We start from the raw sequence: 14,493 nt of genomic DNA on the forward strand, positions 1-14,493 counted from the left end.
TAATAGTAATAGTAATAGTAATAGTAATAATAATAAAGTTGGAAGAGACCTTGGAGGTCATCTAGTCCAACCCCCTGCTCAGGCAGGAAACCCTATACCATTTCATGGTGGTTACATCCATACTACAGGTAATTCTTGACTTCTAGTTCGTTTAGCAACCATTCAAAGTTACAACATCATGAAAACAGTGGTTTACAATGGTCCTCACACTTTTGACCATCGCAGCATTCCCGATAGTCAGGTGATCAAAATGCGTGTGGTCAGCAATGGCTGTGTATTTACGACGGTGGCAGCGTCCCGGGATCACATGATCTCCGTTTTTGACTTTCTCAGCCAGCTTCCGACATGCAAAGTCCATGGGGGGAAGATGGATTCGCTTAATGACTGTATGATTAATGACTGTATAACGACCGCAATGATTTGCTTAGCAATCGTGGCACGAAAGGCCAGAAAAATCAAGCGTGATTTATTTCACAACCATCTTGCCCAGCAACAGAAAATCTGGGTCGTAAATGGAGGACTATTTGCGTTGGGCTGCCGGAGATGCCATCCCATAATCTTGTCACATGGCGGCATTCTGAAACTGGATAAAAATTATTCCTTGCAATCCATATCCCCCTTTTCTTTGCTTCCAAATCCGAGTTTTCTCAAAGGCCCATGGACTTCAACTCCCAGAATTCCCCAGCCAACCCCCTTCCCCTTCTCTGGATGGGCGGCCTTGCCCCCTGTCGTGAAATTTGGGGTTGCAAATCTGGTTTTCAGTCATCTCGGTGCTGTTTTGTCAGGGTAAGGATTTCAGGGCTAACCAGCCGATGTAATGTAATATAAGGTGGAAGATGCAACGATAGGAATGACTCAGCAGAGTCTGTGTCTCTTTAAGAGCAAGCAGGGTCTGTATCCCTTTAAGAGCCTGAGTATAAAAGGGAAGGCTTTTGCTGGAGTGTCTCTCTCTCTCTCGTCCGTTTCCTGCTGTAACGTGCTGGCTGGGGAATTCTGGGAGTTGAAGTCCACCCATCTGAAACGCTGCTCTAAAAACTTGGTTTTCTGTTCTTCCCCAGTCTGTGGGAAACCCAGATTTTCCCGAAGCTCCCTGGCCCGCATCATCCGGGGACGATACGCTCAAAGAGGAATTTCCCCATGGATCACCATGCTCCAAAGGAACGGACGTCCCTTCTGCGGAGGGTCACTCATAGGTAAGAGACCTTCGGATTATATTGGGGACTTGGGGAAAAGCTGACTCACCATGCTGGCTGGGGAATTCTGGGAAATGAAGTCCATCTATCTGCAACTTGCCCAGAGCAAGGAACATTGGTATCATGTGTGAATTGGACTTCAGTGCTGGCACCCACCAGCCTATTCAGGTCTTTTACAATTCAACATCCTGAATCAAAAGGGTTCGGTACCCAGGAGAGCTGTGTTGTGTGGTGTCCCACAACCTGGGCAAGAGATACCCCCTGGGGCATTTGGATATGCCCCCCGTCCTTCCGTGGTACACACGTGTAGCTGGAACACGGCAGCATCTGGTGGCTGTGCTTGCAAAAATGAACACAGGTGATCCTCAAGTGACATCCGTTCGTTTAGTAACTTTTCGAAGTTACAACAACACTGAAAAAAACTTATGACCATGTTTCACACTTACAACCTTTATAGCATCTCCACGGTCATGTGATCAAAATTCGGATGCTTGGCAACTGGTTTGTACTTATGACAGTTGCAGCATCCCCCAGGGTCACATGATCCCCTTTGGCGACCTTCTGACAAGTCCACGGGGAATCCAGATTCCCATAATGGCCGTGCTGACATCTGCAGTGGTTCACTTAATGACGGTGCTACGAAAGATCATAAAATGGGGCAAAACTCACTTAACAAATGTCTAGCAAACGGAAAAATTGGGCTCCATTGCGGACGTAAGTCTGAGGACTACCCATACTGGAGATCTGGATAGGAGAAATGTGTCAGAGCATGCACAGTCTTATTGCACTGATGTAATCCTGGAGTAAATACAGTAAACAGTGGTCTATATTAAGTGATGGTTTATATTACACTATCTACAATATTCCACACCAGGAACAATATACACACATGTGGTAATACAGCAGGATCCAACACACAGCAGTTGCAGCAGGAAACGGACGAGAGAGAGAGAGAGAGAGAGAGAGAGAGAGAGAGAGAGAGAGAGAGAGAGAGAGAGAGAGAGAGAGAGAGAGAGAGACATTCCAGCAAAAGCCTTCCCTTTTGTACTCAGGCTCTTAAAGGGATACAGACCCTGCTTGATCTTAAAGAGACACAGACCCTGCTGAGTCATTCCTATCATTGCCTCATCCACCTTATATTACATTACATCGGCTGGTTAGCCTTGAAATCATTACCCTGACAAAACGGCACCGAGACGTTTGAAAACCAGATTTGCAACCCCACATTTCACGGCAGGGGGGCAAGGCCACCCACCCAGAGAAGCGGAAGGAGGATCCCGATGTTGTATTTTGTCTTTTCTAGGAAACCGGTGGATCGTGACGGCTGCCCACTGCCTCCATGAGGAATTGGACCCAGAAAACCCGATTTTCCGACATACGCACGTGATCAGCCCATCTTCCTTCACCGTTATCTTGGGTAAGCGATCGCTGCGAAACAAACCGAGTTTGCCACCCAGTGGGGGAGAAAGGCTTTTACAGGTCATCCTCAACTAACAAACACTCACTTAGCGACCGATCAGTGGCACTGAAGGAAGTAACTTATAACCCGTCCTCACAGTTATCACCATCTCAGCATCCTTAGTGTCACGTGATCATAATTTAGGCACTTGGCATCTGTCATGTATTTCTGATGTTTGCAGTGTCCTGGAGTCATGTGATCTCCATGTCCCGGGGGGTTCTAATAAGCAAAATCAAGCGGAGGCAAATCAATGTAGACCTAGGCTGCATCAACAGAGGGATAGAATCAAGATCAGGTGAAGTGTTAATACCACTTTACAAGGCCTTGGTAAGGCCACACTTGGAATACGGCATCCAGTTTTGGTCACCACGATGTAAAAAAGATGTTGAGACTCTAGAAAGAGTGCAGAGAAGAGCAACAAGGATGATTAGGGGACTGAAGGCTAAAATATTATAAGGAACGGTTGCTGGAATTGGGGATGTCTAGTTGAATGAAGAGAAGGACGAGGGGGGACATGATAGCAGTGTTTCCAATATCTGAGGGGCTGCCCCAAAGAAGAGGGAGTCAAGCTCTTCTCCAAAGCGCTTGAAGGCAGGACAAGAAGCAACGGATGGAAACTAATCAAGGAGAGAAGCAACCTGGAACTAAGGAGAAACTTCCTGACAGTTAGAACAATTAACAGTGGAACAACTTGTAATAATAATAATAATAATAATAATAATAATAATAATAATAACAACAACAACAACAACAGTAGTAGTAGTAGTAGTAGTAATAGTAATAATAATAGTAATAGTAATAGTAATAATAAAGTTGGAAGGGATCTTGGAGGTCATCTAGTCCAACCCCCTGCTCAGGCAGGAAAACCTATACCATTTTGGACAAATGGCTGTCCAGTCTCTTCTTAAAAACTTCCAGTGTTGGAGCATTCACAGCTTCTGGATGCAGGTTGTTCCACTGGTTAATTGTTCTCACTGTCAGGAAGTTTCTCCTTAGTTCTAGGTTGCTTCTCTCCTTGATTAGTTTCCATCCGTTGCTTCTTCTCCTGCCTTCAGGGGCTTTGGAGAATAAGCTGACCCCCTCCTCTTTTTTGTGGCAGCCCCTCAAATATTGGAAGGCTGCTATCATGTGCCCCTTTCTCTTCATTAAACTAGACATATCCCAATTCTAGAAGTTGTGGATGGAGGTTTTTAAGAAGAGACTGGACAGCCATTTAGAATAGAATAGAATAGAATAGAATAGAATAGAATAGAATAGAATAGAATAGAATAGAATAGAAGCTGGAAGGGACCTTGGAGGTCTTCTAGTCCAGCCCCCTGCTCAAGCAGGGGAACCTATACCGTCTCAGACAGGTGACTGTCTACTCTAGCCTCTTCCTAAAAATCTCCAGTGATGGAGCGCCCACGATTTCCAGTGGCAAGCTGTTCCACTGGTTAATTGTCCTCACTGTCAGGAAGTTTCTCCTTAATTCCAGGTTGCTTCTCTCTTTGATCAGCTTCCAACCATTGTTTCTCCTCCTTCCCGCTGGTGTTTTGGCGAACAACCTGGCCCCCTCTGCTATAGGGTCTCCTGCCTGAGCAGTGGGTTGGACTAGAAGACCTCCAAGGTCCCTTCCAATTCTATCATTCTGTTCTTCTTCTCCCTCCTTCTCCTCCTTCCTCTCCCGACAGGGAAGCACAGAACTCAGAGGCGGGACGACACGGAGCAAATTCTCCACCCTCAGACCATCCACATCCACCCGTCCTACAAGGCGGCCACGTTTGAGTATGACATCGCCGTGGTCAAACTCTCTGAAGAAGCCACCCTGAACAACTACGTCATGCCCATTTGCTTCCCGGATGGATCGCACCAGACAGGTGGGGGATGGGGTAGACCAGCTGGCTGGGGAATTCTGGGAGTTGAAGTCCATGCCTCTTAAAGCAGCCACATCTGGGGAATATTTTGGAAACGGCCTCTCAGGTTTCTTGCAAACTTGTGAGCGCAGTTCCAGGTACACCTGTCGTGTGGGCTCCTGGGTGTTCTTGGTGGCTGACAGCCGTGTTACTCACTTAACAGCTGCAGCGTTGACAATTGTGGCAAGTCAAGGTCGTAAAGCAGGCCACGCTCACTGAACTGACTCGCTTAGCCACGTAAATTTGGGGCTCAATGGTGGCCGTACGTAGAACAGAACAGAACAGAAATAAGAATATTTCTCACGGGCAGTGAGAGACCAGTCTTGGCTGTTCCATCTAGTTTAGAATAGAATAGGGCTGGAAGGGACCTGGGAGGTCTTCTAGTCCAGCCCCCTGCTCAAACAGCAGAACCTATACCATCTCAGATAGGTGACTATCCAGCCTCTTCTTAAAAATCTCCAGTAATGGAGCGCCCATGATTTCAAGTGGCAAGCTGTTCCACTGGTTGATTGTGCTGACTGTCAGGAAGTTTCTCCTTCATTCCAGGTTGCTTTGAATATAGAATAGAGTAGAATAGAATAGAATAGAATAGAATAGAAAAAGAATAGAATAGAATAGAATAGAATAGAATAGAATAGAATAGAATAGAATAGAAAAAGAATAGAATAAGAATGAATAGAATAGAATAAGAATTAATAGAATAGAATAGAATAGAATAGAATAGAAAAAGAATGAATAGAATAGAATAGAATAAGAATTAATAGAGTAGAATAGAATAGAATAAGAATTAATAGAATAGAATAGAATAGAATAGAATAGAATAGAAAAAGAATAGAATAAGAATGAATAGAATAGAATAGAATAAGAATTAATAGAGTAGAATAGAATAGAATAAGAATTAATAGAATAGAATAGAATAGAATAGAAAAAGAATAGAATAAGAATGAATAGAATAGAATAAGAATGAATAGAATAGAATAGAATAAGAATTAATAGAGTAGAATAGAATAGAATAAGAATTAATAGAATAGAATAGAATAGAATAGAATAGAATAGAATAGAATAGAATAGAATAGAAAAAGAATAGAATAAGAATGAATAGAATAGAATAGAATAAGAATTAATAGAGTAGAATAGAATAGAATAGAATAGAATAGAATAGAATAGAATAGAATAGAACTGGAAGGGACCTTGGAGGTCCTCTAGTCCAGCCCCCCGCTCAAGCAGGAGAACCTACACTATCTGTCTCTTTGCCTTCCCCCAGATGCCATGGTCATCGTCAGCGGATGGGGGAAACGGCTGCTGCAACGTCTCCCAGATGCCTTGATGGAGGTGAGGTAGCGGATCACGCCGATCTGGTGATCTATCAATCGATCTCCGTTGATCTCTCGGTAGGAGGAAGAGGGTTCCCACTGAGACTCGCTCCTTGACATCCGCCCTTGGTAACGCGTTTCCCTATCTGGGGTACCCCAAGGATGCTAGGACCGCAGCCATCTCTACTTGGGGGGTCTTTGAGGTATCAGCCAAGGAAATACGGAGAGCGGGGATCTCCCCAAACCGCCATCTCCAACCTGTCAGGAGGGCGAGAGAGAGGGAGAGAAGATAGATAGGTTTCCTTGGTGCTCTCTGAGCTGGGTGGTTTTCTTGCAGACGTTTCATGACCCAAACTAGGTAACATCATCAGAGGGAGGAGGAGGAGGAGGAGGAGGAGGAGGAGGAGGAGGAGGAAAAGAAGAGAAAAAGGAGGAGGAGGAGGAGGAGGAGGAGGAGGAGGAGGAGAGGGATTATAGGGTCTTTGGTGCTCTCTGAGCTGGGTGGTTTTCTTGCAGACGTTTCACAACCCAACTAGGGAACATCATCAGCGCTAGAAGGGAGGAAGAGGAGGAGGAGGAAAAGAAGAGAAGAGAAGGAGAAAGGGGAGGAAGGGGAGGGGAGGAGGAGGAGGAGGAGGAGGAGGAGGAGGACTGTGGGGTCTTTGGTGCTCTCTGAGCTGGGTGGTTTTCTTGCAGACGTTTCACAGCCCAACTAGGGAACATTATCAGGGCTAGGAGGGAGTGGGGTATGCAGGGGGGAGGAGGAGGAGGAGGAGATGGAGGAGGAGGAGGAAGACTGTGGGGTCCTTGGTGCTCTCTGAGCTGGGTGGTTTTCTTGCAGACGATTCACGGCCCAACTAGGGAACATCATCAGGGCTAGAAGGGAGGAAGAGGAGGAGGAGGAAAAGAAGAGAAGGTGGAAGAGGAGGGGGAGGAAGAGGAAGAGGAGGAAGGGGAAAAGAAGAGAAAGAGGAGGAGGAGGAGGAGGAGGAGGAGGAAGACTGTGCTCTCTGAGCTTGCTTGTTTTCTTTCAGACCTTTCATTCCCCAAACGAGGTAACATCATTAGTAAAGGAGAGAGAGAGAGAGGGGGGGGGGGGATCACACCCTGGCTCCTTTTCCCAGGCGTTGTGGTTGTTGGTTTGGCCATCCTTTTGACTTTTCTGACCTCTGACGCGGGGGTCCGTCCGGGGTTTGGAAATCCCACCGTCACGTCCAAAGTACAAGGTTGCACTTGTTCACAAAAAGAGATTAAACCGGACCCCCAATTTGTACTGACAACCTTTTTCTTCTCTGGAGCATTCATGTCCAGCCTGCTTATTCATTTTAGGAACGTTCAACCCCAACCTCCTTTTTAAAATGGAAAAAAAAATAAATCAAATTAAAGGAACCAACTCCCTAGGTCAGTTAGCAAGTTATAAAACCCATATCAGGCGCCCCTCGAAACTGCCTCAAACTAACCCCCCAAAAACGATTCTGTCTGCAACAAACCCTTCACACAAGCTTCAGACCAGCTTTCGGTACAGTCTCTCTCAAAGGGGGCGGGGGCAATTTGAAGAGGGGTGGGTGGGTGGGCTTCCACTCCCAGAATCCCCCAGCCCACTTCCCCAGGGTCTCAAAGACAGCCGTCGCTTCCTCGGTTTTCTTCCGCAGATCGAAATCCCTCTGATCGATCACCAGGCGTGTGAAGAAGCTTACTCCAAGTTGGAAAAAACTGTCACGAGGGATATGATTTGTGCCGGAGAGGAGCAAGGTAATTGGGTGGGAAAAAAGGGGGGTCCCAGAAGGGTGTGCAGACCACCCCATCATCTATTTGGTGTGCCCTGGAGAGACCCAGTCTCGGGAGAGCAAAGAGCTGTAGGATACAGCCGGTCCTCGGCTTACGTCTGTTCGTTTAGTAACCGTTCGAAGTTACAACGCCGCTGAAAAAAAGTGATTTAGGATTATTTTCGACATATATGACCCTTGCAGCATCCCCATGAATCAAGACTCAGACCCTTGGCGACTGACTCATACTTATGACGGTCGCAGCCTCCCGGGGATGTCACGTGATCCCCTTTTGCGACCTTCTGACCGGCAAAATCAATGGGGGAAGCCGAATTCGCTTAACAACCCTGTTGNGCTGAAAAAAAGTGATTTAGGATTATTTTCGACATATATGACCCTTGCAGCATCCCCATGAATCAAGACTCAGACCCTTGGCGACTGACTCATACTTATGACGGTCGCAGCCTCCCGGGGATGTCACGTGATCCCCTTTTGCGACCTTCTGACCGGCAAAATCAATGGGGGAAGCCGAATTCGCTTAACAACCCTGTTGCTTGGCAATGGACTCATATTTATGACGGTTGCAGTGTCCCAACCGTTCATTAAATGACCGTCCGAAGTTACAACAGCGCTGGAAAAAAGTAACTTATGGCCTTTGTTCACACTAACAACCGTTGCAGCGTCTGCGTGGTCACGTGATCAAAATTCATAGGCTCAGCAACTGGCGTGTACTTACGACGGTTGCAGTGTCCCCCCAGGGTCACCTGATCCCCTTTTTATGACCTTCTGACAAGCCAAGGCGATGAGGGGAAGCCTGATTCACTTAACAGGCGTGTGACTAACTTCACAAGTGTAGTGATCCGCTCAACAGCAGCGGCAGGTCGTAAAATGGAGCAAAATCCGCTCGCCAAGCATCTCGCTTAGCAACGGACATTTTTGGCCTCCCGTGTGGTTGTAAGCCGAGGACCAGCCTGCACAGGCCTCTTGTCTTTGGAAATGGGGATTGGGAGACATTGGACTGTAACTCCCATGATCCCCAGCCTGATGACGAGTAAAGCTTTCCGTAGGGATGTCAAGGAGGAGCAGAAATGTCTGAGGTAAATTATGTCGGCTGATTGAGGGGATGTCCCGGGGTCATCTGATCCCCTTTTGCAACCTTCATAAATACAGATAGTCCCGGACTTATGACAGTTCATTTAGTGACCGTTCAAAGTTACAACAGCACCGAAAAAAGCGACTTATGACCATGTTTTTCACACTTATGACGGTTGCAGCATCACATGATCAAAATTCAGATGTTTGGCTACTGGCTCCTATTTAGGACGGTCGCAGCATCCCCAGGGAGGGGTCCCGTGTTCCCCCTTTTGCGACCTCCTGACAAGCAAAGTCGATGGGGGAAGCCAGATTCACTTAACGACTATGTGACTCACTTAACAACCACAGCGATTCACTTAACAACCGTGGCAAGGAAGGTTGATTGTCCTCACTGTCAGGAAGTTTCTCCTTAATTCCAGGTTGCTTGGAATATAGAATAGAATAGAATAGAATAGAATAGAATAAGAATTGGAAGAATAGAATAGAATAGAATAGAATAGAATAGAATAGAATAGAATAGAATAGAAGAGAAGAGAAGAGAAGAGAATAGAAGAGAATAGAAGAGAATAGAAGAGAATAGAAGCTGGAAGGGACCTTGGAGGTCTTCTAGTCCAGCCCCCCGCTCAAGCAGGAGAACCTATACCATCTCAGACAGGTGACTGTCCAGCCTCTTCTTAAAAATCTCCAGTGATGGAGCGCCCACGATTTCTGGTGGCAAGCCGTTCCACTGGTTGTCTTAATTAATCTATGAAAAAAAATGATTGGGATATTTAAGACTGCAACCTCCATCATCCCCAGCCTGCTGGTCAACACATTCGGTCTGGGACAAGGTGGGGGTTTGGGGGGGGATGTGCTAGAGAGAGTAAAGCTTTCTCAAGGAGGAGCAGAAACGTCTGAGGTAAATGATGGCGGCCGATTGAGCAGACGCTTTGCCTTCTCCCCTCTGTCTCCCTCAGGAGGGAAAGACGCTTGCAGTGGGGACTCCGGGGGTCCCATGGTGGCCTGGAGCAACCGGACCGGCCAGTGGCAACTCCTCGGGACCGTCTCGTGGGGCGACGGGTGCGGCTTGCAAAACCGCTATGGGGTCTATTCCAACGTTCTCTTGTCCCTCCCTTGGATAAGACAAGTGGCTGAGATGGAGGCCTGAAGCCTGATCTCTGGAGAGCTTTCCTTCCTTCCTTCCTTCCTTCCTTCCTTCCTTCCTTCCTTCTTTCCTTCCTTCTTTTCCCTTCTCCTTCCCTTTCTTTTTCCCCTTCCTTCCTTCCTTCTTCTGATTCCCATCTCCTCCCTCCCTCCTTCCCTTCTTTCATCTTTCTCCCTTCTCTCCTCCTTTCTTTCTTTTCTCCCTCTCCTTCCCTCCCTTTTTCTTCCTCCCATCATTTCTTTTTTCCTTCTCTTCTATCCTTCCATCCTTCTTCTCCTCCGATTTCTTTTTCTTACTTCCTCCCTCCCTTTCGTCCTTCCTTTCTCTCCCCTCTTTCCTCCCTCCCTCCTCCCTCTCTTCTTCTCCATCCTTCCTTCCTTCCTTCCCTGCCTTCCTTCCCTTCTTCTCCTTTTCTCTTCTTTCCTTCCTTTATTCTCATTCCCATCACTTTCCTTCCTCCTTTCCTTCTTTCACCTTTTTCCCTTCTTTCCTTCTTTCTTTTCTCCCTCTTCTTCCTTTTTTTCCTCCCTTTTTTCCTTCTCTTCTATCCTTCCTTCCTTTTTCTCCTCCGATTTCTTTTTCTTACTTCCTCCCTTTCTTTCTTCCTTTTTCTCCCCTCTTTCCTCCCTCCCTCCTCCCTCTCTTCTTCTCCGTCCTTCCTTCCCTGCCTTCCTTTTCTTCTTATCCTTCTTTCCTTCCTTTATTCTCATTCCCGTCGCTTTCCTTCCTCCCTCTCTGCCTCCCTCCCTTCCTCTCCTATCTCACCTTCCTTTCTCCCACTCCCACTCCCTCCCTTGACTTCCTTCATTTCCTTTCCCTCCTCCCTCCCTTCTCTCCTTCCTCACTCCCATCCTTTCTTCCATCTCCTTCTTTCCTTCCTTCCTCACTCCTATCTCCTTCCTTCCTTCTTTCCTTCCTTCTTTTCATTCTCATGTCCTTTATTTTTTCATTGTTTTCTTTCTCCTTCCTTCCTTCCTTCCTTCCTTTTCTTCCTTCCTCCCTCCCTCATCTATTTGTCCTCTCTTTCCTCTGTTTCATTCTTCCTCTCTTGGAGATGACAAGAAGATCTGATCCAAGCCAGGATCCAGTTGATGCAAACTCAGGTCCAAGGACACAAAACTAAACTGGACTCTAAAGGAACAAATGTGAGTTTTTTATATATATATAAAAACCACCGGATGTTTGCAGCCCTGGATGATCCTTGGGAAAGGACGGAATAATCAGGACTCAAAGAAATCTTAGGAGAAATATAGTCCTGGGGACTTGTGATCACCCAGCCGGGCCCATGAAAGAACTTGTGACTTGGTCATGAAACTCTGCTGGTTACCTCTAGCAAAACTTCAGCATCTCAAACTCACAAACTTAACACCTTTTGAAGATTGTTAAGTGCTGACATTCACTTTTCTGAACCTAACTTTGGATTCCAACACACACACACACACCCTCCGCCCAAAAAAATCTCAAAATCCTTGGAAAGCTTGAAGTCCCATTTATCTGGAGGACAAACCAGACAATCAGTTGTGTTCACACAATACATTTGACCCATTTGTTAAATAAACCCCAATTGCTGAGTTGACTGAAGAGACTGAGCTATAGACTAACCCAAAGGGCTGAGTCCACACAACATGCTAACCCAACCCTCCTGCACATCCCCATCTCCAAACTAACCAAGTTCAGAATAACGGTGCAAACCCAGCCTGTAGATTGTTTATAAACCAGGTTAGGCAGGTGTGTGAATACAACCCATCCTGAAAATTGTTGCAGGATCTCATCAGACCCGACTGTTCTCCTGTGCTTGCAGAGAATCACGATGACCATATATTTTTTTAAAAAAAAAACATCCAAAGAAGATTAGAATTCAGGGCTTTGTGCAAATCAAATAAAACCTCAAAATCTCTCTTGTAATTTTGCATTGACTTGTGTTTTCAAGGCTGAAAGTACAATAAATAAATTAGAAAGTCAGTTTTGGGTCATTATCCATCTAGTTAACACTTCATTTAAATTTATGCCCATGGAATAAGCCAGGTTATGACACCCTTGGGCATTGTGGCTTGATGACAGCTCAGCCAAAAAACGGCAAGCAAGGGAAGACCAACGTATTCCGGTTGAAAGAAAAATCAGGTCCAATTCCAAGCCGGGAGAAAGATGCTGGAAATAAAATGGAGGCTGCTTAGGAAAGAAGGTGCCTGTTTATTGATGAGCAGAACCAGCAACTGCACACAGTTCTGGGGCAGCTGACAAAGTGATTTGATAAGTACAAGGATTTTTGGACAGTTGTACAGCATTTCGTACTTTGGAGGCTTGCTTGGTGCGCTTTTGTTATTGGATTTGTTTAGCTTGTTTCGCAGAGGCGAGCGGTGGCTCTAAAATACTGACTTCCTTGGGTTTTAATCCTGTCAAACGAATGTCATTCATTTTACCCCCTTCTCTTTAGTCTGTCTATTACCTCCGCCGAGCTCTCTTTGTGAAACAACAGTCCTGATTCAATGTTTCCGCTTTTCGCAATAGCCAGGGGTTTCATGAACGAAACCTGGTTTCTGTATTTCTTTCCCTGAGTTTTATTCTTGTGATTTGGAGGGGGGCATAGTAAAAAGGTGTATGTGTGTGTGTATGCATTCTTACCGAACACCAAACAACAACTGCCAACTGCCAATTATTTCAGGCAGGTCTGGCAGTCAAAAGAGGATGGGTTGTGAGGTATGAATCAGATGTTTCACCTGCCCACACGTGTTGGCTAACAGTCGCTGATTTCCTATCAGGCAGCACTTTCCACCGCAATGTCGGTTTGATCAGCCCCCAAAGAGATTTCAAGAATCATCAAACCGCCCACGATGGGTTACCAAACCAACCGTCGGAACAGGCTGGAACAGGCTGAAAGGCGAGGGAGGGGTGGGCTAACCGGATTTTCCGCCAAGCCCATCAGGATTCGCACCCAGGGCTGGAAAAAACAACCCAGCATCAGAACGTTAGCGTCGGCATCTCGACTTAATTTCAGTTTGTGTTCTTATTGTTGTTTGTTTGTTTGTTTGTTTTGTATCCCACTTTTATTATTTTTTAGAAGTAACTCCAGGAGATGAACATATCCGACCTTCCGTCGCCCATTTTCCCCATGACAACAACCCTCTAAGGCGGGTTGGATTGAGAGAGAAGGACTGGCCCAAAGTCAGCCAGTAGCGTTGAGGCCTAAGGCAGGACTAGAACTCACCGTATCCTAGTGATTGGTCCAAAGTCATCCAGCCAGCTTTCATGCCTAAGGTGGGACTAGAACTCACCGTGTCCTGGTGATTGGCCCAAAGTCACCCAGCCGGCTTTCATGCTAAGGCGGGACTAGAACTCACCGTCTCCTGGTGACTGGCCCAAAGTCTCCCAGCCCTCTTTCATGCTAAGGTGGGACTAGAACTCACCGTCTCCTGGTGATTGGCCCAAAGTCACCCAGCCGGCTTTCATGCCTAAGGCGGGACTAGAACTCACTGTCTCCTGGTGATTGGCCCAAAGTCACCCAGCCGGCTTTCACGCCTAAAATGGGACTAGAACTCACCGTCTCCTGGTGATTGGCCCAAAGTCACCCAGCCGGCTTTCACGCCTAAAACGGGACTAGAACTCACCGTCTCCTGATTTCTAGCCTCCTGCCTTAACTCCTAGACCTAGATCAAACTGGCTCTCTGTCATTGGTTTTCTATTTTTATCTTGCTTCTGGAAAGAGATCAGGGTTTAACCTCTTTAATGGTACAGGTAGTCCTCCATTTACAACACTTCATTTAGTGACCGTTCCAAGTCTCTCAAAAAAAGTGACTTATGCCCGTTTTTCATACCGAACGACCGATGCAGGATCCTCGCGGTCACGTGCCCCAAATTCAGACACTCACATTTATGACGGTCGCAGTGTCCCCCGGGGTCACGTGATCCCCTTTTCCGACTTTCCGCCGAGCAAAGCCAGATTCGCTTAACGACCGTGTTACTAACTTAACAACTGCAGTGATTCACTTAACAACAGAAACGTTGGGCTCCATTCCGGTCATAAGACGAGGACCACCTGTCCAAGTGAGCCGGATCCGCTTTGCAATCCCTCCATGGGGCAGAATGCCTCTGTGCCAGCGCAGAGCGTCTCCCCATGGCCCCAGACAGCCACCCTCGCTCCTCCAGTTCACCACGTTTGCCGTTCAGAGGATGTGGTTTCCTGGCTGACGTTGACCTTATATAAGATCTGTCTGGTTTCCCCAAATGAATCAGTGCTCTAGTCCTCAGCGGTCACCTTCGGGGTGAAGGCCCCCCACACACAACTTTTGGACAGATGTGCACTCCGGAAACCACAGGAAGGAGGCGCTGGCTGGGTCACGGCTGCTGTGCACAGACCGGGCCGGGCGTCTGTTTCGAGTCCCCCATCTCTGCAGCCTCCGGCGTCTTTGGGAGGAAGACAATGGTGGCGTATTCTGTCTGTTCCCGCTGGACGGACTTCGGAGAAGGAGGGGGCTTCGCCTTTTTTCCTCCGGGGAATTCCAGCATTTCATAATTGACCGTGAAAACGGTTACAGCGGCAGGCTCTTCTTCCTTCAGTTCAACCGCAAAAAAAAAAAATAATAATAATAATACGTTTTAACAAAGCCTACGTATCTCATTTTTTAAGAGAGTTA

General features: G+C 46.8%; 1 protein-coding gene across 1 annotated transcript in view; it reads left to right on the forward strand.

The window, feature by feature from the left end:
* MASP1 (mannan binding lectin serine peptidase 1) overlaps positions 1-9,865 on the forward strand; it is a gene marked incomplete at its 5' end in the record, with an annotated part of 50,592 nt that extends 40,727 nt beyond the window's left edge. The window contains 6 exons of the mRNA XM_015828086.1: positions 1,059-1,193; positions 2,497-2,610; positions 4,323-4,508; positions 5,809-5,876; positions 7,510-7,609; positions 9,675-9,865. Of these exons, the coding sequence (XP_015683572.1) occupies positions 1,059-1,193; positions 2,497-2,610; positions 4,323-4,508; positions 5,809-5,876; positions 7,510-7,609; positions 9,675-9,865 (794 nt within the window). The remainder of the gene's footprint in view (positions 1-1,058; positions 1,194-2,496; positions 2,611-4,322; positions 4,509-5,808; positions 5,877-7,509; positions 7,610-9,674) is intronic.
* Positions 9,866-14,493: the final 4,628 nt, after the last annotated feature.

The sequence above is a fragment of the Protobothrops mucrosquamatus genome, unplaced genomic scaffold (assembly GCF_001527695.2).
Source record: "Protobothrops mucrosquamatus isolate PMUCROS unplaced genomic scaffold, P.Mucros_1.0 scaffold4218, whole genome shotgun sequence".
Lineage (NCBI taxonomy): Eukaryota > Metazoa > Chordata > Lepidosauria > Squamata > Viperidae > Protobothrops > Protobothrops mucrosquamatus.